Raw genomic sequence first — 24,013 nt, forward strand, 5'->3', positions numbered from 1 at the left:
ATACTACTTGTTTTATGCTAAAATATTAATAAAGGGAAAAGATTCCAAGTAAAGGTTATTTGGATTTGATATGCATTCATTAAATGACTTTTAAAAGATATATACATGCATGTGTATATGTATACACACAGCATGTATATACATATTTATGTGTGTGTGTATATATGTGTGTGTGTGTATATATATATAATATATAATATATATAATAAATATATATATATATATATATATATTTATATATATATATATATATATATATAAATTTAGGGAATAACTTTAGAATGGTAGAAAGAGAACTGGATTAGGAATTAGAAGAGTTAGGTTCTAGTCCTGAGACTGCTACTTTTCATCTCTGTGACCTTAGACAATTCCTATAATATCTCTGAGCCTCAGTTTTCTCATGGGTGAAATAGGGATAATAATCCCCCCTACCCGCCTCACAGGTGAAGAACAAATATGAATAAAGTATGTGAAAATGTTTAACAGATACAATGTACTGTTTATTAGCAGGGCCACTTTTCTAATTGTCTTAAACATTCCCTGACTACATAGCAACTAAGTTTATGCTAAGCAGCTCAGAAGCAGTTTTGGTGCCCACTAGGGAAATCAGTATTAAAAATTTTCCACCAGCATAGTTCTCTAAAATAGATAAATTTATAAGTAGTAGGAAGTTGTGGTTTGCTCTTCATTTAGAGACTTGTACTTTAAATATTTAAGTCCAACCAATTTCCTTTCAAAATGAAGGCAGATATTCCAGTGCTTCTTGTATGAAGCTTTCCTCAAGCATTTCATGTCTGTAATGTCTTCCTTAGGATTTTAAGTTTTTGTTTTTGTTTTGGTGCCTACCCTGTACCCTCAGTCCCTGGTACAATTCTGAAACTTAGTATCTTAAGTAAATACTGGCTTAGTTAAATGTATAAGGAAAAAGAAAAATTATCCCAAATATGTGAACCACTTTTGTGTATACTAGGTGAATTATTTCATTTCTGGATCCCTGGTGTAATTATATCATGTACTTTATATAATGCAATAACATACATAACATGTAATTTATTCTGTTCATGAGTTGTTCTTTAGCAAAACTACAAACCTGAATTTATTAAACTAATTTGGAAAAAAGTTTAAGGGGGGAGGAAGGAGGAAGAAAAGAGCAACTTGTGAACTTCCTTTTGAACAATTTGGATCAACTCTGGTTGCTTCTGTGGCATAAAATATACTTCTAACATCTCAGAATGATATAATTATAGGGCATGTTCTCACCTGAAACATTGTAATAGGCAACTACAAAATGTGTCATGTTTTCAGGGTACAGTAGTAGCAGGCTCAAAGGAGGTTTCTATATGATTTCTTATAGCTTTTAGCAGCCAGATAGGAAACAGTGGGTTAGTGGAAAGAAATTAGTGAATCAAGTCAGAAGAAAATATATGAAGGAGTAAAGATTTTTTTGGCAAAAAAAAAGTGTAAGAAAAAAGGAAATTGGGCAAACTGAACTGGAGAGCAATCTTAACAATAGTACTAAAAAAAGGATGGAAGTAATTTGGAACATATATTTTTTTACTAGAAGGAAGATGGCTAACTTGGGAGAAAATGAAAGATGAAATTGGACCTTATATATAGTCTAAGAATTGGTACTAGTACCACCACAAGTTTAAAATAACCAAGCTAGGGTGCCAGAGGTGAGAAGGATTCTGAGAAGGATCAAATTTATATGTGACATTCTCACTTTAAACTAAGCTAATAATATGTTCCTTCACTTTACTTTGCTATACAACTGATTGCAGGGTTTAGCTATTGGGTTGGAAAATACTGAAAACTAGATAGAAAATTATAATTGACAAAGAGGTCTATTGGAACAGAGAGAGGTTTGTGTTGGAACTATTAACCCCAGTGAACAAGAATAATGTTTTTGAATTTTACAGACCTCAAATGTAAATTGCAAGTATTGTCATAAAGAAACCCACCCACCCTGCCCCTATGGGATGGTGATGTCCTGGCTCATCAGAGAGGTGATTCTTTCCATATCCAAAATCTCCATATAAGTTAGAAACTCCTTGATTAAAAACATTTTATCTCTAAGAATTGGAGTTATGTTCTGGATATATGCACTTTTTGTTGGACAGAGCCAAAATGGGGTAATGAAGGGAGGGACTCTCCTGAGCTTTACCAGAGTTTCTTCTCCAAACAACATTAAAAGGACTCAAAATTAACTCTGAAGCAGTGAAACCATTGAAAGCACTGGTAAACAGTTTTCTAGCCCGTGACAACTTAGAAGGTCAGCAGGAAGAGTCCATCCTAGGGGAGGGAGAAGGGAGTGCAGTCCAGCACAGATTGTGCCTGGCAAGCCAGCCACAAACCTTAGGGGGGAGCTGAATGGGTGGGGGTAGTTTTCAGAGCTCACAATCCCCAGTTGGTAAGTTGGAGAGAGGAGGGTCAGATAACTAGTCAAAAGGAGATTGCAAGGGATCTTTTGCTGGCACTAGAAATAGAACTCTGCATTGCCCAGATGCAGTTCTGGATCATAGTCTGAGCTAGGAGAAGCCATTAGCAAGAGCAGGGACCCTGGGCATAACAGGGCAGAAAATAAGTTAGTCGCTTATACCAGAACACAGGCCAGGAAAGCAATGACCACACCTCTCCTTAGATCATACCACTTTGGAAGACCTGAAGCACCTTGCCCCCCCTCCCTGAACTAGCTCCGAAATAGCAGCACAAAAAACCTGGAGTTTGGGATAGTACCCCTCTACCTCAGAAACACAGCCCAATTTTTACATAAGGTTAAAGGTAAGGAAATAGCCCAGGAAAATGAGCAAACAAAAGAGCTAGTGGTAAGATCAGAAAAAATAAAACTGCTACATTAAAAGCCACGAAGAAGGATGTGAATTGACCTAAAAGAATTCCTGAAAGAGGGGCATCTAGGTGGCTCAGTAGATAGAACACCAGCACTGGACAAAGGAGGATCTGAGTTCAAATTTGGTCTCAGACAATAACCTAGCTGTGTGACCTTATGCAAGTCATTTAATTCCATTGTCTTGCAAAAACAAAAAGTTTCTGAAAGAGCTCAGAAATAATTTTGTAAAACAAATAGGGGAACAAAAAATGGGAAAAGAAATGACTGATAAAAAGAATATGAAAAGGAGTCAGCAGCCTGGTAAAGGAGCCACTAAAAATACTAAAGAAAATAACTTTAAAAAACAGAATAGGCTAAAAGGTAAAAATGAGGCTCCAAAATCCATGGAAGGCAAGAACTCCTTAAAAAGAATTGGTCAAATAGGAACAAAAGTACAAAAATCCACTGAAGAAAACTCTTCAAAAAGTAGAGTTGGTTAAATGGCCAGAGTAGTCTAAAAGAGAGCTGTTCCTTAAAAAAGCAGAATGGAGTAACTAGAAGCTAATGACTCTGTGAGACATCAAGAAATAAAAATAAATAAGAAAGAAAAAAAATGGAAGAAAATGTGAAATCTCATTGGAAAAAAAAAAAACAACTGAGCTGGAAAATAGATCCAGGGAAAATTATAGAACAATCTGAAAACCTTGATATCAAAAGAGTCAAGAAATGATCAAGTGCAACTGCCCAGATAGACCCAGAGGATAAGATAGAAATGGCAAGAATCAACCCATCTCCTCTTGAAAGAGATTCCCCAAATGAAAACTCCCTGAAATAATATAGTGAAATTTCAATAGCTTTCAGATCAAGGAGAAAAAATTTTTTTGCTTTTTTTTTTTTTTAAAGGTTTTTGCAAGGCAATGGGGTTAAGTGGCTTGCTGTATTTGAACTCAGGTACTCTTGACTCCAGGGCCGGTGCTCTATCTACTATGCCATCTAGCTGCCCCCATTCCTTATTTTTAAAATATTTTTCCAATTATATCACTCCTTAATGGTGAACAGTCTAGTAAAAGTTGTGTGTTTAACAGGTTTATATATTAGTCATTTTGTGTATGAGAAATTAGGACTGAGGGTAAAGAAAGAAAATCATGGATAGGAAGAAAAAACATAAGTTTTAAAGTGAATATAGTTGTTTGCCTCTAGATGTGGATATTGTCTGTAACAGCTCTCCCAGGGTTGTCCTAGATCTCTGAACTACTGAGAAGAGCTCCATCCATCATAGTTGTTCAACTCACAGTGGTGTTAATATGTACAATGTTATCTTGGTTCTGCTCCCTTCACTCAGCAATAGTTTGTGTAATGTTTTCCATGCTTCTCTAAAGTCTGACCATTCATGATTTCTTATGGAATAGTAATACTCCATAACATTTATATGTATAACTTGTTCAACCATTCCTCAATTAATGAGCATCCCCTTAATTTCCAATTCTTTGCCACTGCAAAAGGAGCCATTATAAATATTTTTTGAACATGTGAGACTTTTCCCATTTTTTAAACCATTTTCAAGGAGAAAATATTGCAAGCAGCTAGAAAGCAATAAATCAAATACAGTAGATAAGCTAAGATTTAACAGCTTCTACATTAAGGGATTGGAAGGCTTGGAATATCATTCCTGAAGGCAAAAGATCTAGGATTACCACCAAGAATTATCTACCCAGCAAAGCTGAACACAATCCTTCTGAAAAAAAAAAACAGACATTTAATGAAAATAGAGGACTTTAAGTATTTCTGATGAAAAAACTAAAACCAAATAAAAAGTTTGATTTTCAAATACAAGATTCAAGAGAAGGATAAAAAAGGCAAATAGGAAAGTGAAAGCATTAGGAGCTCAATAAAAGTTAAACTGTTTACATTCATACATGAGAGATAATACTTGTAACTTCTAAAAGCTTTCTTATTAGAGCAACTAGAAAGAGTACATAGAGGAGCGGCTAGGTGGCGCAATGGATAAAGCACTGGCCCTGGAGTCAGGAGTACTGGTCTCAGACACTTAATAATTACCTAGCTGTGGCCTTGGGCAAGCCACTTAACCCCATTTGCTTTGCAAAAACCTAAAAAAAAAAAAGAGTATACATAGAGGGGACATGGATGTGAATTGACGATGATAATTATGATGATGAATGATGATATCCAAAAAAAAGGGAGAAGGAAGAAAAATACACTGGGGAAAAAGGAGGATAGGAAAATTAAAGTGGAATAAATTATTTTAGATCAAAGAGCTTAGAAGAGAAGAGATGGAAGGAGGGACATGGTGGGGGTGCTGATAGTATGATGGATTTGGAAAGTATTGGTAAGAAAGAAGACACTTTTTTAAAAAAACATTTTGTTTTCCAATTATAAACAATAGTAATATATGTACCCATCATTTTTTTGCAATGCTCTGAATTCTACAATTTCCTCCCCCCCTCCCCCACAGAAGGCTGTCTGATAGTCTCTCCATTGTTTCCATGCCATACATTGATGTAAATAGAATGTGTTATGAGTAAACATAAATCCCCTCCCTCCACCATAAGATGAGAAACCTCAAGAATAGAGGGAAAAAAATTGTACTTCAGTGTTCAGATTTCAATGGCTCTGTCTCTGGGGTGAGTTGCTTTCTTTATCATAAATCTACCAGAGGTTGTTTCAAATATTTTTCCCACAGTTGCTATTACTAGCTGTGCCTCCACTCTATTTCTCCCCACTCTCATATATTCTATTCTCTCGCTCCTTTCATCCTGACCCTGTCCAAAATTGTGTTGAATCTGAGTACCCTCTCCCTTGATCTTCCTTCTCTTCTACCCCTCTTCCTTCCCCCCATTCCCCTTATCCCATCCCTTTCTTATTTAAGAAGACACTTTTGAGGTGAGACATGGTGAAAAGAGAAACAAGGATTAAGGATTCCCTAAATGATTTGGGGGGGGGTAGCATGGAAGGAAATACACAGTAATCATAAACTCCTCCATAATACAGAAATAGATAGCAAAATAGATTGTGATTGATATAAAGGTTATACCACAAGTAAATTAAGAAATTAAGGGAACCTGTTATACTTTTAACTTTCAGATCTATGGATAAGGGAAGAATTTATAACCTAACAAGAGAAAGAGGATTATGGGATGTAAAAAGGATAATTTTGATTACATTAAATTTAAAAGTGTTTGGATTATTTTTGCATGAACAAAATTAATGCACCCAAAATTTGAAGGAAAGTTATTGGGGAAAAATTTTTACAACTACAAGTATCATTTCTCAAAGATTTTGAGAACTGAGTCAAATAAAAATACAAGTCATTCTTCAGTTGACAAATGGTTAAAGGATATGAACAGTTTTCAAAGGAAATCAAAGCTATCTGTACTGATACAAAAGAAGTTCTAAATCACTACTGATTAAAGAATGCAAATCTAAACAATTCAGATGGAAACACTTATCAGATTGGCCAATATGAAAGATAAGGAAAATGACAAATGCAGGATAGAATGTGGGAAAAGTGGGAACACTGTTTTACTGTTAGAACTGTGAACTTTATCCTGAAGAGGTATGGAACTATGCAAAACCCTGCAGCCCCTTTGACCCAGCAATACTATTGTTAGGTCTGTATCTCAAAGAGATTTTTAAAAAGAGGGAAGGTGAAGAACCTATACCCGCAAAAATATTTATAGTTAGAAAACTTATATTTGGAAATTGAGGAGAGAATGCCCATTGAGGAATGGCTGAACAAGTAAGTGATTTATGATTGTGATAGAATATTATTGTGTTGTAAGAAGTGATGAGCAGGATGCTTTCAGAAAAACCTGAAAATACTTATATGAAGAGATGCAAAATGAAATGAGCAGAAGCAGGAGAACAGTTTACAAAGTAATAGCAATATTGAATGATGATCAAATGTGAATGGACTTATCTACGCTCAAAAATACTATGATCTAAGACATAGTCTGAAGGACTTTTGAAGAGAAATGCTCTCTTCTTCCAGAGACCTGATATTATCTGAATATAAATTGAAGCATACTTCAAAAAATTTTTTTGTGGTTTGTTGTCTTTCAAAACATGACTGAAATGTGTTTCATATGACTGCATATATATAAAACTTATACCAAATTGTTTGCCTTCTTGGGGGTGAAGAATTTTTTTAAAAGAATGAAAACAAGGGGCAGCTAGGTGGCATAGTGGATAAAGCAGGAGTCAGGAGTACCTGGGTTCAAATCTGGTCTCAGACACTTAATAGTTACCTAGCTGTGTGGCCTTGGGCAAGCCACTTAACCCTATTTGCCTTGCAAAAAAAAAAACACTAAAAAAATACATAGAAGAATATAAACAATTATTTTTACATATAATTAAAAATATATATTTTAAAAGCTTGTTTTTAAAACCTATGTAATGCCAATAGTAGAGAATTATAGGCCCTTTAAAATTGTTACTTTTTAAATTCTCAGTGTTGTAAGGTAATGTTTATTGTGACATTTAAAATGTGTGTGTGTGTGTGTGTGTGTGTGTATAAATTTATATGTGAATAATCTGCTTTCTGCTTTGCAACCTCAATGACAACAAAATTCTTGACCTGTTCTTGTTTCTGACCTATGAAGATTTGTCCTTTCCTTTAGGCAACCTGATAGTCCCAGGGCAACTACATGAATCCCAAACTTAGCTCAATACATGATTGGCTTAACTCATAGCAGATCAAATCAGTACTCCAGAGATCCACTAGGCTCAGCTTCCCTAATATCAGGGATTATAAGATTGAAGAAGATAAAGACTGCTCTGAAGAACTTTCCAAACTAATGGACCTATGTAGAGAATTTAGTCCATCCTTATTTGGATATAGAAATCTATCTCACTTTACCAAGAAGTAGGAGGGGAAGGGGAAATGGGAGTGGAAGGAGAGGTGAAGAGGGAGGGAGGGCTGATAGGATGGTGGATTTGGGGAGGCAGTGTCAGAAACACTACATTTTTGAGGTGGGACCGTGTGAAAGGGGAGAGAGAGAGAGCATATTTGAGTAATTTGATTTTCTGTATCTGAATCTCCTGTCTCTTTTGCCTAATAGCCTGATAGTTTTCTAAATTTGATTCCAATCAGAGGATCTCTCTAATTTAATTATAGACTATTCCACAACATTGGATTTAACCCTACAAACTTATAGGAATCTGAACCTTAGGACACTCACTTTGATGTGATCACAGATCTATTTGAATAGTATATGCTTAACATTTAAAAAAATCTTAATCTCACAGAAGTATATTATAGGCTTTCCTGTTTCTGAAAAACCTCTTTTTCTCCTCCATTTTGGGGCTGCAGTCACAAATAGATTGAAATATGAATTATTGAATAACATTTTGTAAGTACTCCCTAAATTTGATTTTTAACCCCTCTAGGATGCAGTGTAACTGTGGGGTGTGTTTCTTTTTCTAGAATATGTACACACACAAATTTATATTATTCTTGATGTAGAGCCTTTCTGGTTCATTTGTTCTTTTTTGTCCCCCCAGCAGACCACAGAGGAGATAATGGCAGAGCGTAACCAACCCTGCATTCGCCGTTGGACAACTAAGCATGTTGCTATATGGCTGAAAGATGAAGGATTTTTTGAGTACGTGGACATCTTATGCAATAAACATAGACTTGATGGACTCACACTGCTAACATTGACTGAATATGATCTACGGTCACCTCCTCTGGAAATTAAAGTCTTGGGAGACATCAAAAGGCTGATGTTATCAATACGTAAACTTCAGAAAGTACATATTGACGTTTTAGAAGAGATGGGTTACAACAGTGATAGTCTTCTTGGCCCCATGTCACCTTACATCAGTGTTCTGCAAGGCTCAGACTGGCTTTGTAATGGGGAGCTGCCCCATGACTGTGATGGGCTTGTCACTGACTTGAATTCAGATCAGTACCAGTACATGAATGGGAAGAACAAACACATGGCTCGAAGATTAGACCCAGAATACTGGAAGACCATATTGAGTTGCGTGTATGTGTTCATAGTATTTGGGTTTACATCCTTCATCATGGTTATAGTCCATGAACGAGTGCCTGACATGCAGACTTATCCACCACTGCCAGATATATTCCTAGATAGGTAAGTATTCATTGTTTAATATAGTAATAAAAAATAATTTTAATGTGGTTTTTAAAACTAAATAAACATTAGTCTAGAACAAATGACTGTGGTAAATAGTAATACATCTCCTTTGGTGGCATACACAATTTGTTTTATTTAGCACTACTTACCCAGTGACTTAGAACTTAGCCCAGGTGACTAGAAAAAGAATACCGGTAATTCATTTTCCTCCTAGTGAATCTCCTTAGCAATGGACTCTGTTGTTTAAGGACCAGCCAACCCAGCCTTTTATAAGTTCTCACCTTGTCATTATCTATAAGGTGAAAAATTTTCTGGACACAGCCATTCCCTTCATTTTCTTTTTCTTTTTTAAAAATTTATTTAAGGCAGTGGGGTTGGGAGTGACTTGCCCAAGGTCACACAGCTAGGCAATTATTAAGTGTCTGAGGCTGGGGATTTGAATTCAGGACTCTAGGGCTGGTGCTCTATCCAGCTGCCCCTGAACACAACCATTCTCAAAAACCATCTAATCAGTTATACTATCTGAATCTCAGTGTGAAAGTGTTCTGACAACGTGACAGTTTCTTGTCAATGAAATATGAGGGACTTATATTAGAGTTCTGAGGGGTCCTTCCGGATCAAAATCTATGCTGTGATTCTAGGTTTTGAAGGTTCTTCTCTATATAAAGTAAGTTTTGGAGACTTACAGGTTAATCCAAATGAACTGGAATCATCACCAACAGAAAAATTTGTTCTTTGAGATTTTGATGTTAAGGCAACTTCTTGTTGGTTTTAATAAGTTCTTTTCCATTTGTAAAAAAAAAAAAAACTATTTGGAGTAGAAAAGTACCGTGTTCATTTAGTCCAACCCTTTCATTTTACAGTTGAGGACCTAAATGCCTAGAGAAATTAGGATACTACATATAGGTAGTAGCTGAACCAGATATGTCTTCCTCTAGCTGTAAATAAAATGCTCTTTAAAAGTGAGTTTAAGGGGTGGCCAGGTGGTACAGTGTACAGAGCACCGGCCCTGGAGTCAGGAGTGCCTAAGTTCAAATTCAGCCTCAGACGTTTAATAATTACCCAGCTGTGTGGCCTTGGGCAAGCCACTTAACCCCCATTGCCTTGCAAAAAAAAAAAACTTAAAAAAAAGTGAGTTTAAAACAACTTAGTTTGTGTAATTTTCAGTGTCTGAAAGTGATTTGGTCTATATTTGTGTCAAAGAATTTATAATCTAAGAACTAAGAGTTAAAAGTAAACCATTCAAATATTAAGAGGCTGCTGTCACAAACTTTATACTAAATGCTAAGAATACAAAAACCAATGTAGTTTCTTCTCTCAAAAGAGTTTCCTTTCTATGGAAGAGACAATGTATGCAGTTGTAGACAGATAGGAAAATTTGTTTTTCTAGGAGATGAAAGAAAACACTAGGAGCACCAGGCAAGACTATAAGGTGATGCTTGAGCTGGATTTTGAAAGAAGCTAAGAATTCCAAGAGACAGGGAGGGATGACATTGCAGGGATGGAGAGATCCAGAGAAAGAACAGACTAAAGCATACTAAATACTGAAGTATTTCAATTTTTAAGATTTGTTTTTTATGGTTTTTCCCCCCCTCATGGTTTTTTTCCTTTTGTTCTGATTCTTCTTTCATAACATTACTAATATGATAATATGTTTAACAGTACTTTTTTTTTTTTGAGTGTGACCTACATTGGATTACTCACTGTCAAGGAGAGGGAGAGAGAAAAATGTGGCACTCAAAATCTTACCAAAAACTGATTGCTGAAAACCAGCTTTACATGCAATTGGAAAAAGAGATAAATTTATTAAAAAACAAAACAAAACCTGAAGTTTGTTTTGATTCTAGAGACAATGGGAAGCCCCAGAGCATTATTGAAAAAGTAGTTACAAAAAATGTCTTTTCTAAACTTGTGAATAATTTTTTAAAAATTTCTTAAATGGGGGTGGCTAGGTGGCACAGTGGATAGAGCACTGGCCCTGGAGTCAGGAGGACCTGAATTCAAATATGGTCTCAGACACTTAATAATTACCTAGCTGTGTGGCCTTGGGCAAGCATTAACTGCATTGCTTTGCAAAAACCTAAAATATATAAAATGCAATTTCTTAAATACCACTGGAAATTTCCAATAATTGAATAATAAAAATAGCCACATATAAATTAGTTTTCATTAGCTACTTAGAATGTTCACTTTAGAAGCTGCTGTTCCTTTAGGAGATTTTACTTGCAACTAACTTCATTGGTCCCTTCACTATATATTTGCTTTCAGGTTTAATTTGTTCAGAATAGGCACTTCAGAATGAATTTCTAAGTAAATCACTTTTTATGTCTCATAGACACTGAACAGAATAAAAGTCAAAGAAGGATAGAGGAGGGTAGGGATCTGGATATGGGAAATAGGAAACAGGCAAAATTTTGAAATAGTGTCTTTGCAGGGAAAATTAATCCTATTGTTGCCTTTAAATGACTTCCCATCACACACTTGAGTGATGTAACTAGTAACACTTAACTATATCAACAAGTGCCACCAAAAAGTTTTTATCATTAAAATAAATCTTTCTTATTGGGTGTCTTCTAGACTATATGAGGATTCCACTTCTTAAAGCTCAGTGGACTAGAGCTACAGGTAGCCATGAAACTCCCCTGTGCAGTTAAAATGTTTAACAAAATAAACAGAAATACAGTACAACATGTTAATCTTTGTTTTTTTAAATCAATATGCTGCTGACAGGAATCCATTTCTTTTTTTTGTAAGCTTTTTTTTGTTGTTGTTTTTATTAAAGATATTATTTGAGTTTTACAATTTTCTCCCAATCTTGCTTCCCTCCCCCCACCCCCACCCCACAGATAGCACTCCATCAGTCTTTACTTTGTTTCCATGTTGTACCTTGATCCAAATTGGGTGTGATGAGAGAGAAATCATATCCTTAAAGAGAACAGAATTCTCAGAGGTAACCAGATCAGACAATAAGATATCTGGTTTTTTTTTTTTTCCAAATTAAAGGGAATAGTCCTTGCACTTTGTTCAAACTCCACAGCTCCTTATCTGGAGATGGTACTCTCCTTTGCAGACAGCCCAAAATTGTTCCCAATTGTTGCACTGATGTTATGAGCAAGTCCTTCAAGGTTGAGGGAATCCATTTCTATTTGAGTTTTACCACCACTGCTTTTTAACTATTCTAGATTCAATGTTGAATCTATTTCAAGTTAATTTAATTTGATTTGGGATTATTCAGATTTATGCAAATTTGTTTTTTGGTTTTAGAAACTTTTAAAACATTTTTTTCCAATTACATGTAAAGATAATTTTCAACATAATTTTTTTTTAATTAAAGATTTTAGGGGCAGCCAGGTGGCACAGTGGATAGAGTACTGGCCCTGGAGTCAGGAGTACCCGAGTTCAAATGCAGTTTCAGGTCTCAGACACTTAACGATTACCTAGCTGTGTGGCCCTGGACAAGCCACTTAACCCTATTTGCCTTGCAAAACCTTAAAAAAAATGATTTTATTTATTTTGAGTTTTACAGTTTTTCCCCCATCTTCCCTCCCCCCCCCACAGAAAGCAGTTTGTCAGTCTTTACATTGTTTCCATGTTGTACCCTGATCCAAATTGAGTGTTATGAGAGAGAATTCATATCCTTAAGGAAGAAACAAAGTATAAGGGATAACAAGATCAGACAATGAGATATCAGTTTTTTCCCCCCTAAATTAATGGGAATAGTCCTTGGACTTTTCAACTTGAATTTTTGTAAGATTTTGATTTTACTATTTTTCCCACGAGTAATCTGATAGAGAGTATACATGTACAATCATGTTATACAAATTTCCATGATAGTCATGTTGTGAAAGAAGAATCAAACAAAAAAGGGAAAACTATAAGAAGAAAAAACCTACAACAAATTTTAAAAAGTGAAAATAGTATACTTTGGTCTGTTTTCAATCTACATGGTTCTTGTTAGTTGAAGTCTTCTATTTCCATAGGTACTTATCATTGAAAAATCCAAGATTCTCAGAGGTGTAGTAATAGTAAATGAAATAGTTATTGAAATTTGGAAACTTCTGAAATTGTCTGTTAGTGCTTTAGAAGGCCTTTCAAAGTCCCCCCCCACTTTGTAACAAAGAATTATTTGCCTTAATTAAGCTTACTTTCTACTTATGGAATACAAAGTGCCTATTTGGATAACTCACATTTACTTGTTCTAGCTGTCCACCACTATGTTGAGACTTAAGTAGGTTTGTTTCTTTTCTTTTCATTGAAGTTTAATGATTCTGTATTTTTAAATCTTTACTCTAATTGGAAAGTCATTATTCGTGTAAATTAAAACTAAGATAATTTATAATTAACCTTTTTTGAAGCAGCTAATATCAACCACAGCTTCAGTCTGAGGCACTGTTAAACTCAATCTATCTTATCCAATGTATTATTATACATTGTTATAGTTAAAAAAAATTTCTCTAAATATGTGCTTTTTTTGACAGGGTTTCTCAAGATATATCTTAGTTAAAGCCACCTAAAGTCTAGCATTCTTGGTCCTTTGTTTTGCATATTCAAGAACTTATTTTTTAATCAGTTTACTCAGGTTTCATCAGACTCTAGGAGACAATTTTTGCTAGTGAAATTTAAGAAATTGATTTATAAAGCAGAATACTCTTTACTCATTTACATTGACATATACCTGCCAGACTGTTAACTGATCAGCATATTCTCTTCCTATTAGAAAAGTTTATTTGAAAAATAGATTAATAGTAGAAGGTTACTGAGTAAATATAGTCAGTATAAAGGAATTGGATGACTTTAAGCGTATCATTAGGTAATACTAAAATATGTGTACGCTAGGGATAGGGTGGTATTTGTCAAGTAGACTTATGTTAATTGATCAGGGTACACTGCCTTAATAACCAGGAAAAACTAGAGGTGAACTAACACATTTTTTACTTTTCAGATTTATCTTTTTCTAAGTTCTATGCCGACCACCAAATGATTTTGTCACAAAATTATTGTTGTATTACAATTAATAAGACTGTATAGATCATTTTAGGTTGGTATTGCCTTATTTATATTTTAAGAGACAACCTATTCTCTAGTAGCACAATTACAAATTATTTTTAGGAATTTTTCTTAAATGACAAACAAAATAATATATTCTATAGTCTATATTTACACAGAACTCTATATCCTTAAAATCAGAGAATTTTCTAAATCATTCTTAATGTTAAATATATATGTATCAAGATTTGATATTTTCACTAATTATCAGTAATAGAAATATAGTATACAAATCTTCATGGTGTGTGAATGCTAGCTGTTATAGGGAGCTTTCAGGTACTATCAGTGTTGCTAGATAACTTTTCCACAATTTAGCTTATAGTGTTGCCTAGAGTACTAAGTTGATAATAAGTAACTGACGTCTAGGGACACAGAATTGCTAGTATTTCTATATCACACATCCAGGTCTTTTTGGTTTTCAGAGTGGCTCTTTATCCACTATTCTACATTACCACCACTACCAGCCTCATGCCTTCCCTGCCATCTGGCAAATTATATAATGCTTTCAGACCCTACAACAGCTATAGGAAGGGAGCTATTATTATCCCCATTTTACAGATTAGGAACTTTAGGCAGATAGAGATTAAGTGATTTGCTTGGGGTCACATATAGACAGATTCCAAGAGTCTGAGACTGGACTTGCACTCAATTATCCCTACTTTTCTATTCTCTCTCAATCTCAGTCTCTCTCGCTCCCTACCTCTCTCTCTCTCTTCCTTTCCTTTATTTTTCCTTCCTTCTAGTTTTACATGTTTAATATACATGTAAATATATATTTTACATGTTAAATTTTACATGTAAATATGAAGTCTTTGAGAGTAGGAACTTTCATTTTTCTTTCTATCTTGAACAGTTTCATGATACCATGGGACTCAGTAATGTTTGTTGAATTGACAAAATAAAGAATAGTCAGAAGAGGGTAATCAAGTTGCTTGGCAAGGCGGGGAATCAGGTCCCCAGACTGCATACAAGTATCATTTGAAGAAACTATGGAATATTTTGGCCTGGAGGCAATAAGATTTAGGGAGGGATACAGTATTAATAATCTTAAGATTATGGAATTGCCTTGTAAAACTAAATTCATTCTTTTGGGGTGGATGGATAAGAAGAATAAAGCCTAGGACTAATGGTAGAAGTTATATGAAGGCAGATTCCAATTCGGCATAAAGAAAAACATTTTAACAATCGAAATGGTCCAAAAATACCTTGAAAAGAGGTAATATTTCCCTGTTGGAATGGAAAATGAATAACTACTTACCCCAGAGATTTTGTAAGATATTCCTGATTTAGGTGGAGATTAAACTAGATGACCTTTGAGGTCCTTTTTAACTCTTAAGATTCTGTGGCTCACCCTTAGAAAACATTCTGATGAGTAGAATAATTTGGGGTTAAAGGAGATACAATAAGAGCAACTAAAGGTTTATCAGCAATTGAATCACTTTCAGAATGGCATAGGTGTGGGCTAGTCTGGAGGCAGAACAATCGTAGATCTCTTTTAAGATGTGATTTCTCAAAAAAGTATTGAAATTACTTTTTATTGGAATTCATTGATTGAAAACATTCAAGATTAAAATATTCTCATTTAGGGGCGGCTAGGTGGCGCAGTGGATAAAGCACTGGCCCTGGAGTCAGGAGTACCTGAGTTCAAATCTGGTCTCAGACACTTAATAATTACCTAGCTGTGTGGCCTTGGGCAAGCCACTTTAACCCCATTTGCCTTGCAAAAAAAAAAAAAAACCTAAAAAAATCTAAGATATTCTCATTTACCCTAATATTTATTTTGAAAAACTAAAAAAAGAAATAAATAAAACTTAAGATAGTTATTCAGTTTATTTTCTCTTTCAAGTTTGACATACTTAGGAATTAACTGATTTTCAACAATTTTGAAATCATGAAATCCCAAAGTGCTCTAAGGTACAGTTGTATTTACAAATACTAAATGGTAATAACTTATTCATACAGACATTATACTTAACTGCCAACCACAACTCTTGATAGTAGTGGCAGCAACTGGGGCATCTGTGGTGGTGGTTTACCAGTGTATCATAATGGTACTTCTTTTTTCACTGGGAAAACTGTTAAAAGACTGAATCATTATGTAAATAAATAAGTTTATTTTTTAAAAATTGTATTGAAGGGGCAGCTAGGTGGCGTAGTGGATAAAGCACCGGCCCTGGAGTCAGGAGTACCTGGGTTCAAATCTGGTCTCAGACAATAATTACCTAGCTGTGTGGCCTTGGGCAAGCCACTTAACCCTGTTTGCCTTGCAAAAAACTAAAAGAAAAGAAAAAAAATAAAATTGTATTGAAATTCTTCTTGGCTTAAGAAATTTTCAAGAATTTTAAATGTTCTGGAAGATAATTTTTAGAGAACTCTTATTGATTTTTGAAGCCTAAACTACAAAGTATTTTCTTTATATGAGATGCTTTTCTAAGCCTGTAGTTGGAATCCTAAAAATGAGCCTTTCCAAAAGCAAATTGACAATACGTATATTAGTCCATTTTTAAAATCTCTTAAAATTCATCTTGCTATTAAACAAATCCATTATCATGTTCTTCTGTGCATCCTGACCCTCCTCCCCACTTCTCATTTCAGTGTTCCTAGGATTCCATGGGCCTTTGCTATGACAGAGGTGTGTGGTGTCATTCTCTGCTACATTTGGCTGCTGGTGCTTCTCCTTCACAAGCACAGGTACTTCTAGTGTGGTTGTTAATAAGTCTGTTTTACTTCCTTGAAGCTTATTTCCTCCCATCCTTTAAAAAAAAATCAGGGTGTAATAGCAATTGAGAGGAAGATAATTTGGGTGGGAGCTATTATAAGGTTTAGATTAAAATGAAATATCACTGTTTTCATATTTGGAAGTTTACATCTTTAGGGTTCTGGATCACATTTGAGTAGAGAGCTGGAAGAATGAGTTAAAGACTAGGCACCTGCAAGATAATTGACTAAATCATCACCTGGCCAGTCTCTTGCTCATCTTTGACAGCAGAGTATTTTCTTAATAGAGATTTCCTTCATAGGCATTAATTTAGTTTTATAAAGCATACACTGTTCTTACTATGAAATGACATATTGAAATACATATTGTTCTTTTGAATTTTGAAGTCATGTTTAATCTAAGTAAACACAGCACCACAATGTGGCTGTCTGCTGTTATAACATGAAAAACTAGTAAATCTTAAATATTTGTTTCTCTTTGATCAGAGAAGAAATGTGAGTGTCCTTTTCTGCTTTAGGGAATTAGGAGGGAGGAATACCATTTTTTTGGATTTCTTTTTTTAATTTAAGGCAATGGGTTAAGTATTGATATTTTTCTCTCCATATAACCTTGGAACATTTGAATGAATTATTTAACAATGTTTGAAAATAGCAGATATGGTTTGGGTCTGAGGCAGCAGTTCTTTTGGGTCTTTTAAGACTATTGGTAGGTAATATAGTAGTAAAGGGACTGAATTTTGTGTCAAGATAGCCTTGTAATCTTAAGCAAGTCTCTATTATCTGGGCCACAATTTCCTCATCTGAAAAATAAAGGGATTGCCTAGATGATCTATAAAGCCTTTCAGCTCTAAATCCTGTGATTCTAGAAAAGCAAATAAGTAGATAAAAAGTTTTCAGTTTGGGGTGGCTAGGTGGCGCAGTGGATAAAGCACTGGCCTTGGAGTCAGTAGTACCTGGGTTCAAATCCGGTCTCAGACACTTAATAATTACCTAGCTGTGTGGCCTTGGGCAAGCCACTTAACCCCACTTGCCTTGCAAAAGAAAGAAAGAAAGAAAGAAAGTAAGTTAGTTTCAGTTTGATCTATAATTCCCCTTTCTGTTCTATTAAGTATGTGGAAATACCTGGGGGGGGGGGGGTGATATTTGCTAAGTTCAAAGTAAAAACATTAATTTATAAATCCTTTGATTTTGTAACTATCCATTCTGGCCACATCAACTCTGAATACAATTCTGCCCCATTTTGAAAGTCTAGGTGACGCTTGGGATAGGGAGTAGTGTGTACACATAATTATTACTAGTTTCCAGTTGACACTCTTATTTCCCAAAGTCTTCATGGACTTTAAAAAAAATCCCCATCAGAACCAGAGAAATTTGTTCTGTAGGAAACTTGAGAAGGTTGGGAGTAACCCACTGCCATATGAGACCCAAGTACAGATATTGGGGCATGGTGGAGTCCTCTGAAAACACAGTCCTGGCTCTGTACTTCAAGTACTCTCTTGTCCAAGAGGAGGAGGCGTAACAGGGAAAAGTCGAGGCCCAGGAGTGGAGAAGCTGTACACTCTATAATCACAATACAAATCAGTCCTGGATTTGGGCCAGAGTGACAGTCAGTCTAACTGTTTTCCAAGCAGAGAAAACATTAGGAATAAGATTGTGTTGGGCCACCACCAATGAGGCAGAACCTGATACAGGAGGCAGGAGACTTGAGACTGAGTCCTGTTTGTGCCACCTTTATCTGCTCTGGACCTGAGTCATCCTCTCTTTTCAAGGAGAGAATGGTGCTTAACATTGCACAATACTGGGGTGGCTAGGTGGTGCAGTGGATAGAGCACCGGCCCTGGAGTCAGGAGTACCTGTATTCAAATCCGGTCTCAGACACTTAATAATTACCTAGCTGTGTGTGGCCTTGGGCAAGCCACTTAACCCCATTTGCCTTGCAAAAAACCTAAAAGCAAAAAACCCCCAAAATATTGCACAATACCTTTTTTCAAGAGCAGGACTTGTATGGGAATTTTGAATTCCCATTACCCAGCATAGGACTTTCACTCTTCTAAGTGCTTGAAATATTTGTTCATTTGAATCAACCATTGTTCAGTGTTAGATAGTCTTACACCTAACATTGCAAGATGCACAGATACCTGTGAATGGGTAAGCATATAACATAGTGGAAAGAACCCTAGGAAAACCTGGGCTCTGACATTGTAACCTTGTACAAGACTTTTCCTCACTGTTCCCCCATCTGAAAATGAGGAGATTGAACCAGATGATCTCTAAGGTTTCTTATATTTCTTTTTTTTTTTTTTAAGATTTTCTAAGGCAATGGAGTTAAGTGGCTTGCCCAAGGCCACACTAGGTAATTATTAAACGTCTGAGGCCGGATTTGAACTCAGGTAATCCTGACTCCAAGGCCGGTGCTCTATCCACTGCACCACCTAGCTGCCCCCTTATCTTTCTTAAGAGACTGATTCCTCTCATTTTTTTTTATTTTTTTCACTTTAAAGATTTTATTTATTTTGAGTTTTACAATTTTCCCCCTAATCTTACTTCCCTCTTCCCATCCCCCACAGAAGGCAATTTGCCAGTCTTTACATTGTTTCCATGGTATTCATTGATCCAAATTAAATGTGATGAAAGAAAAATCATATCCTTAAGGAAGAAAAATAAAGTTATAAGAGATAGGAAGATTACTTAATAAGATATCAGTGTTTTTTTTTCCCCTAAATTAAAGATAATAGTCCTTGGTCTTTGTTCAAACTCCACAATTCTTTCTCTGGATACAGATGGTATTCTCCATTGCAGATAGCCCCAAATTGTCCCTGGTTATTGCACTGATGGAATGAGCAAGTCCATCAAGGTTGGATCATCACCCCCATGTTGCTGTTAGGGTGTACAGTGTTTTTCTCGTTCTGCCCATCTTGCTCAGCATCAGTTCATGCAAATTCCACCAGGCTTTCCTGAATTCCCATCCCTCCTGGTTTCTAATAGAACAGTAGTGTTGCATGACATAGATATACCACAGTTTGTTAAACCATTCTCCAATTGCAGGACATTTACTTGATTTCCAATTCTTTGCCACCACAAACAGGGATGCTATGAATATTTTTGTACAAGTGATGTTTTTACCCTTTTCCATCATCTCTTCAGGATATAGACCCAGTAGTAGTAGTATTGCAGGACCAAAGGGTATGCACACTTTTGTTGCCCTTTGGGCCTAGTTCCAAATTTCTCTCCAGAAAGGTTGGATGAGTTCACAGCTCCACCAACAGTATAATAATGTCCCAGATTTCCCACAACCCTTCCAACAATAATCCTTTCTGATCATATTGGCCAATCTGAGAGGTGTGAGGTGGTACCTCAGAGAAGCTTTAATTTGCATGTCTCTAATAATTAATGATTTAGAGCAATTTTTCATATGGCTATGGATTGTTTTGATCTCCTCATCTGTAAATTGCCTTTGCATATCCTTTGACCATTTGTCAATTGGAGAATGGCTTGTTATTTTAAAATTTTGACTGAATTCTCTGTATATTTTAGAAATGAGTCCTTTGTCAGAAATACTAGTTATGGGGCGGCTAGGTGGTGTAGTGGATAAAGTACTGGCCTTGGAGTCAGGAGTACCTGGGTTCAAATCCGGTCTCAGATACTTAATAATTACCTAGCTGTGTGGCCTTGGGCAAGCCACTTAACCCCATTTGCCTTGCAAAAACCTAAAAAAAAATACTAGTTTATTATTTTTTTTAACAACATTTGAACTCCCCTTTGTGTGATCCTTTTTTTTTTTTCCTTTACAGATCGATTCTTCTGCGAAGACTCTGTAGCCTGATGGGCACTGTATTCTTGCTTCGCTGCTTTACCATGTTTGTGACTTCTCTCTCTGTACCAGGACAGCACCTCCAATGTTCTGGAAAGGTAACTGGCTGCATTCTTTTATTAGTGTAAAGTATGTTGGAACATTACTAATGGTAGTTATTTCTGATTGTATATTATGTATTAATAAAGTGTGCTTTTCAGTGTTTGTAGTGTATATAGTAAACATGCAAGTGGGTGAGACCAAGTATATTTGGATCCATGTAAATTTTATATTAACTAAACTGCCAGCAGAAACAAGTCTCTTTTCTGTTTAATGTCAGTTATTTCTTACCAATTTGTTATAAATGGGAATTTCTATTTTTAATCTATCCTTAATACTGTTAATTGCTATGAGTTTTGCTATAACCTACTTTTTGACCTATATTATTTGTGGCATCACTTTAAAAATGGTATCCAGATCACATCTTATTACAGCAAACCCCTAGTGTCATTGTTAAGTGTATCGCGGCATGGTAGCTTCATAGAGTGAATAAAGGGCAAAGGGAAGGGCTAGCTTAATAACAGTAGGACAGTCATTTAACATTTCAGTGTCCCCACACTCCTTCTCTGTGAAAGAAGCTAGGTAGTGAACTAGTCATCAGAGACTGCTCTAAACATCGGAAAGAAAATCTTGAAGCAAATGCCTTCACCTGTCTTTGTCAATGCTCTCTATTGTTGTAATGTAATTTGGGTGTTTTTGGTCTAGGAGGGAAGGCAGAAAGGGATGAGGGGAACAGGAATGAATGAATGAAAAAAAAACCTTATTAAAGTATTTTCTGTGTGCCCTGAACACTAAATATAGGAAAACAAAAGCAAGATAGTGCCTTCCCTTTAAGGATGGTGAGTAGAGCCAGAAGTTACTTGATTGCCATTCCCTTAACAGTAGCAGTTTTAATTTCATGATGGTTTCCTCATCAAGGGTAAGAGGGAAGATGACAAGAAGATGACTGGGATGGCATATGAAGCATGCATAGCTTGGGCAGGACAGCATAGGCCCCCAGGTGTGAGTTCTGGAACTGAGAGGATCAAGTCCCTTAGGAGAATATAGTCTGGGAAGTTGGCAAGGTTCAGTGATAGATCAGTTGGCAAGAAGATGACCACAGTAGAGATTAATTTCTGCTTTTTATCTGTCATTTCTTGTTTCCTCTCTTTGAGTTGCCAATTTTTTCCAGTAATTTCACTTCCTTTCTCCCAAAGTAAAAGCTTCTGCCTCCCTAGCTTCAAAATAAGATAGAAGAGGTAAATATTGAAATTGAAAGCTAGAAAGTGAATTAGTAATTTTATAGAAATTGGAAGTGCCAGTGATTAGAGAAAAATGATAAAGCTTAAATTAACCTTGTTTCCCATGATTTCTTGGGTATAAACTATAGTTTGTTGATTGGTTCTACACCATAACAGCAACATGGGGTTAATGACCAATCTTAATGGACTTGCTCATTTCATCAGTGCAACAGTCAGGGACAATTTTGGGCTATCTATGATGGAGAATGCCATCTGTACCTAGAGAAAGAGTTGTGTAGTTTGAACAGAGACCAAAGCCTAATTTGTAAAAAAAAGTTTTCATTATGTAATCTTGCTATTTCTTATATTTTGTTTTTCTTTAAGGATATGATTCGCTCTCGTCATATTCAATTTTGATCAATGTATAGCATGGAAACAATGTAAAGACTAGCAGACTGCCTTCTGTGGGAGGGTTGGGGGAAGGATATGAGATTGGGGGGAAATTGTAAAATTCAAAATAAATAAATTAGAAAAAAAGACAACACACTCAGATATCAAATACTTTTTCTTTAGAAAGTAACTATGACTAAACCTTGGGATGGATTAGGATTAATCTCATCAAGTATTTCTTTATTAATAGTATGTATAAGTGCTCTTACTGTGCAAGGGACCAGATCTTGAAAGTAGTTCAATTAGGACAACTAGATGGTGCAGTAGGTAGATCACTGGACCCCCCCCTTTTTTTTTAGGTTTTTGCAAGGCAAATGGGGTTAAGTGGCTTGCCCAAGGCCACACAGCTAGGTAATTATTGTGTCTAAGGCTGGCTTTGAACTCAGGTACTCCTGACTCTAAGGCCGGTGCTCTATCCACTGTGCCACCTAGCTGCCCCAATCACTGACCCTTCTTGTCAGGAAGATCAGAGTTCAAATCCTGCCTCAGACACTTACTATGTGTGTGACCTGGGCAAGCCACTAAACTTTGATTGCCCCCCCAAAAAACCCATAAAAATATTAGTTGTAGTGAACTTGAATAAAGGAAGAGCTTTAAGGGTAATGACTGATTTCATATATGTTTGACTTAATAATTCAAGCATAATCCACTTAGTGAATTCTTCATCTTTTGAACCATTCAGCATTTGAATTTTGTCAAGAAGTTCATGTGGGAAACCTTAATTTATTTTTTCAAGCATTTAAATGCTAATCTACTACTTTCCTACTCTTAGCTGTATGGCAGTGTTTGGGAAAAACTACACCGAGCCTTTGCCATATGGAGTGGCTTTGGTATGACCTTAACTGGAGTACACACTTGTGGAGATTATATGTTCAGTGGCCACACTGTTGTCCTGACTATGCTGAATTTCTTTGTGACTGAATGTAAGTATCCAGCTGTTGTCATCATTCTTTTATTCTTCAAATCCTTAATGAGGTTTAGGGGAGTATATCATATGTTAGTGGCCTGTGGGGAGAATGTGTGTTTATGGAGTATGTCATGAAGGCTTGCTTGTGGTTTAAACAGAAATTTCTTTTCTTTTCAGATACACCAAGAAATTGGAACTTCTTGCATACTCTGTCCTGGGTCCTCAACCTCTTTGGAATCTTCTTCATTTTGGCTGCACATGAACATTATTCTATTGATGTGTTCATTGCTTTTTATATCACCACCAGACTCTTTTTGTATTACCACACTTTGGCCAATACCAGAGCATATCAGCAGAGTAGGAGAGCAAGGATCTGGTTTCCCATGTTTTCTTTTTTTGAATGCAATGTTAATGGTACAGTACCTAATGAGTATTGTTGGCCTTTTGCAAAACCCGAAGTAATGAAAAGATTAATTGGTTGAAGAATGTGTCTTTGTAAAGGGTTCATGATCAAATATACAGAAATGGTTTCAAAAACTAATAACTTCATTTTTCCCCTCTTGTGTTTCTGAATGCCTTGTTGACAAAGTGGAGTTTTCTGTACTTAGCAAGGTTATGATTGTAAAAAGTAAGTCCTGAACAGTCAAGAGTACTCCAATAAGTATTTGAACAGATAGTTCAAATAATCTTTTTTCTTTTAGGGGAGGGGCAGGGAGGGAGAGTATGTTAGTATTTTGAGGTATTTTTTTTTTTGTTTGAAAAGATTTCTGCTGATCACTGGCATGATTATATATTCAAAAAATAATATTTTGTGGAAGCTGCTTCCACTTATCATAAAAAAAAATCCATGAGCAATACTTGTCATTTAAGCAGCGC

General features: G+C 35.8%; 1 protein-coding gene across 4 annotated transcripts in view; it reads left to right on the forward strand.

The window, feature by feature from the left end:
• SAMD8 (sterile alpha motif domain containing 8) overlaps nt 1–23,623 on the forward strand; it is a 44,417-nt gene extending 20,794 nt beyond the window's left edge. The window contains exons 1-6 of one of the 4 annotated variants that reach the window (XM_074232908.1): nt 5,249–5,469; nt 8,348–8,943; nt 16,588–16,683; nt 20,502–20,619; nt 23,003–23,153; nt 23,315–23,623. In XM_074232908.1, coding sequence (XP_074089009.1) covers nt 5,398–5,469; nt 8,348–8,943; nt 16,588–16,683; nt 20,502–20,619; nt 23,003–23,153; nt 23,315–23,619 — 1,338 coding nt within the window. In that variant the 5' untranslated portion in view covers nt 5,249–5,397 and the 3' untranslated portion in view covers nt 23,620–23,623. Of the gene's footprint in view, nt 1–5,248; nt 5,470–8,347; nt 8,944–16,587; nt 16,684–20,501; nt 20,620–23,002; nt 23,154–23,314 lie in introns of those variants that run through there. The other 3 variants (XM_074232909.1, XM_074232906.1, XM_074232907.1) reach the window with 3 other exon arrangements.
• The last annotated feature ends 390 nt before the right edge of the window (nt 23,624–24,013 follow it).

The sequence above is a fragment of the Macrotis lagotis genome, chromosome 4 (genome assembly GCF_037893015.1).
Source record: "Macrotis lagotis isolate mMagLag1 chromosome 4, bilby.v1.9.chrom.fasta, whole genome shotgun sequence".
NCBI classification, from domain to species: Eukaryota; Metazoa; Chordata; class Mammalia; order Peramelemorphia; family Peramelidae; genus Macrotis; species Macrotis lagotis.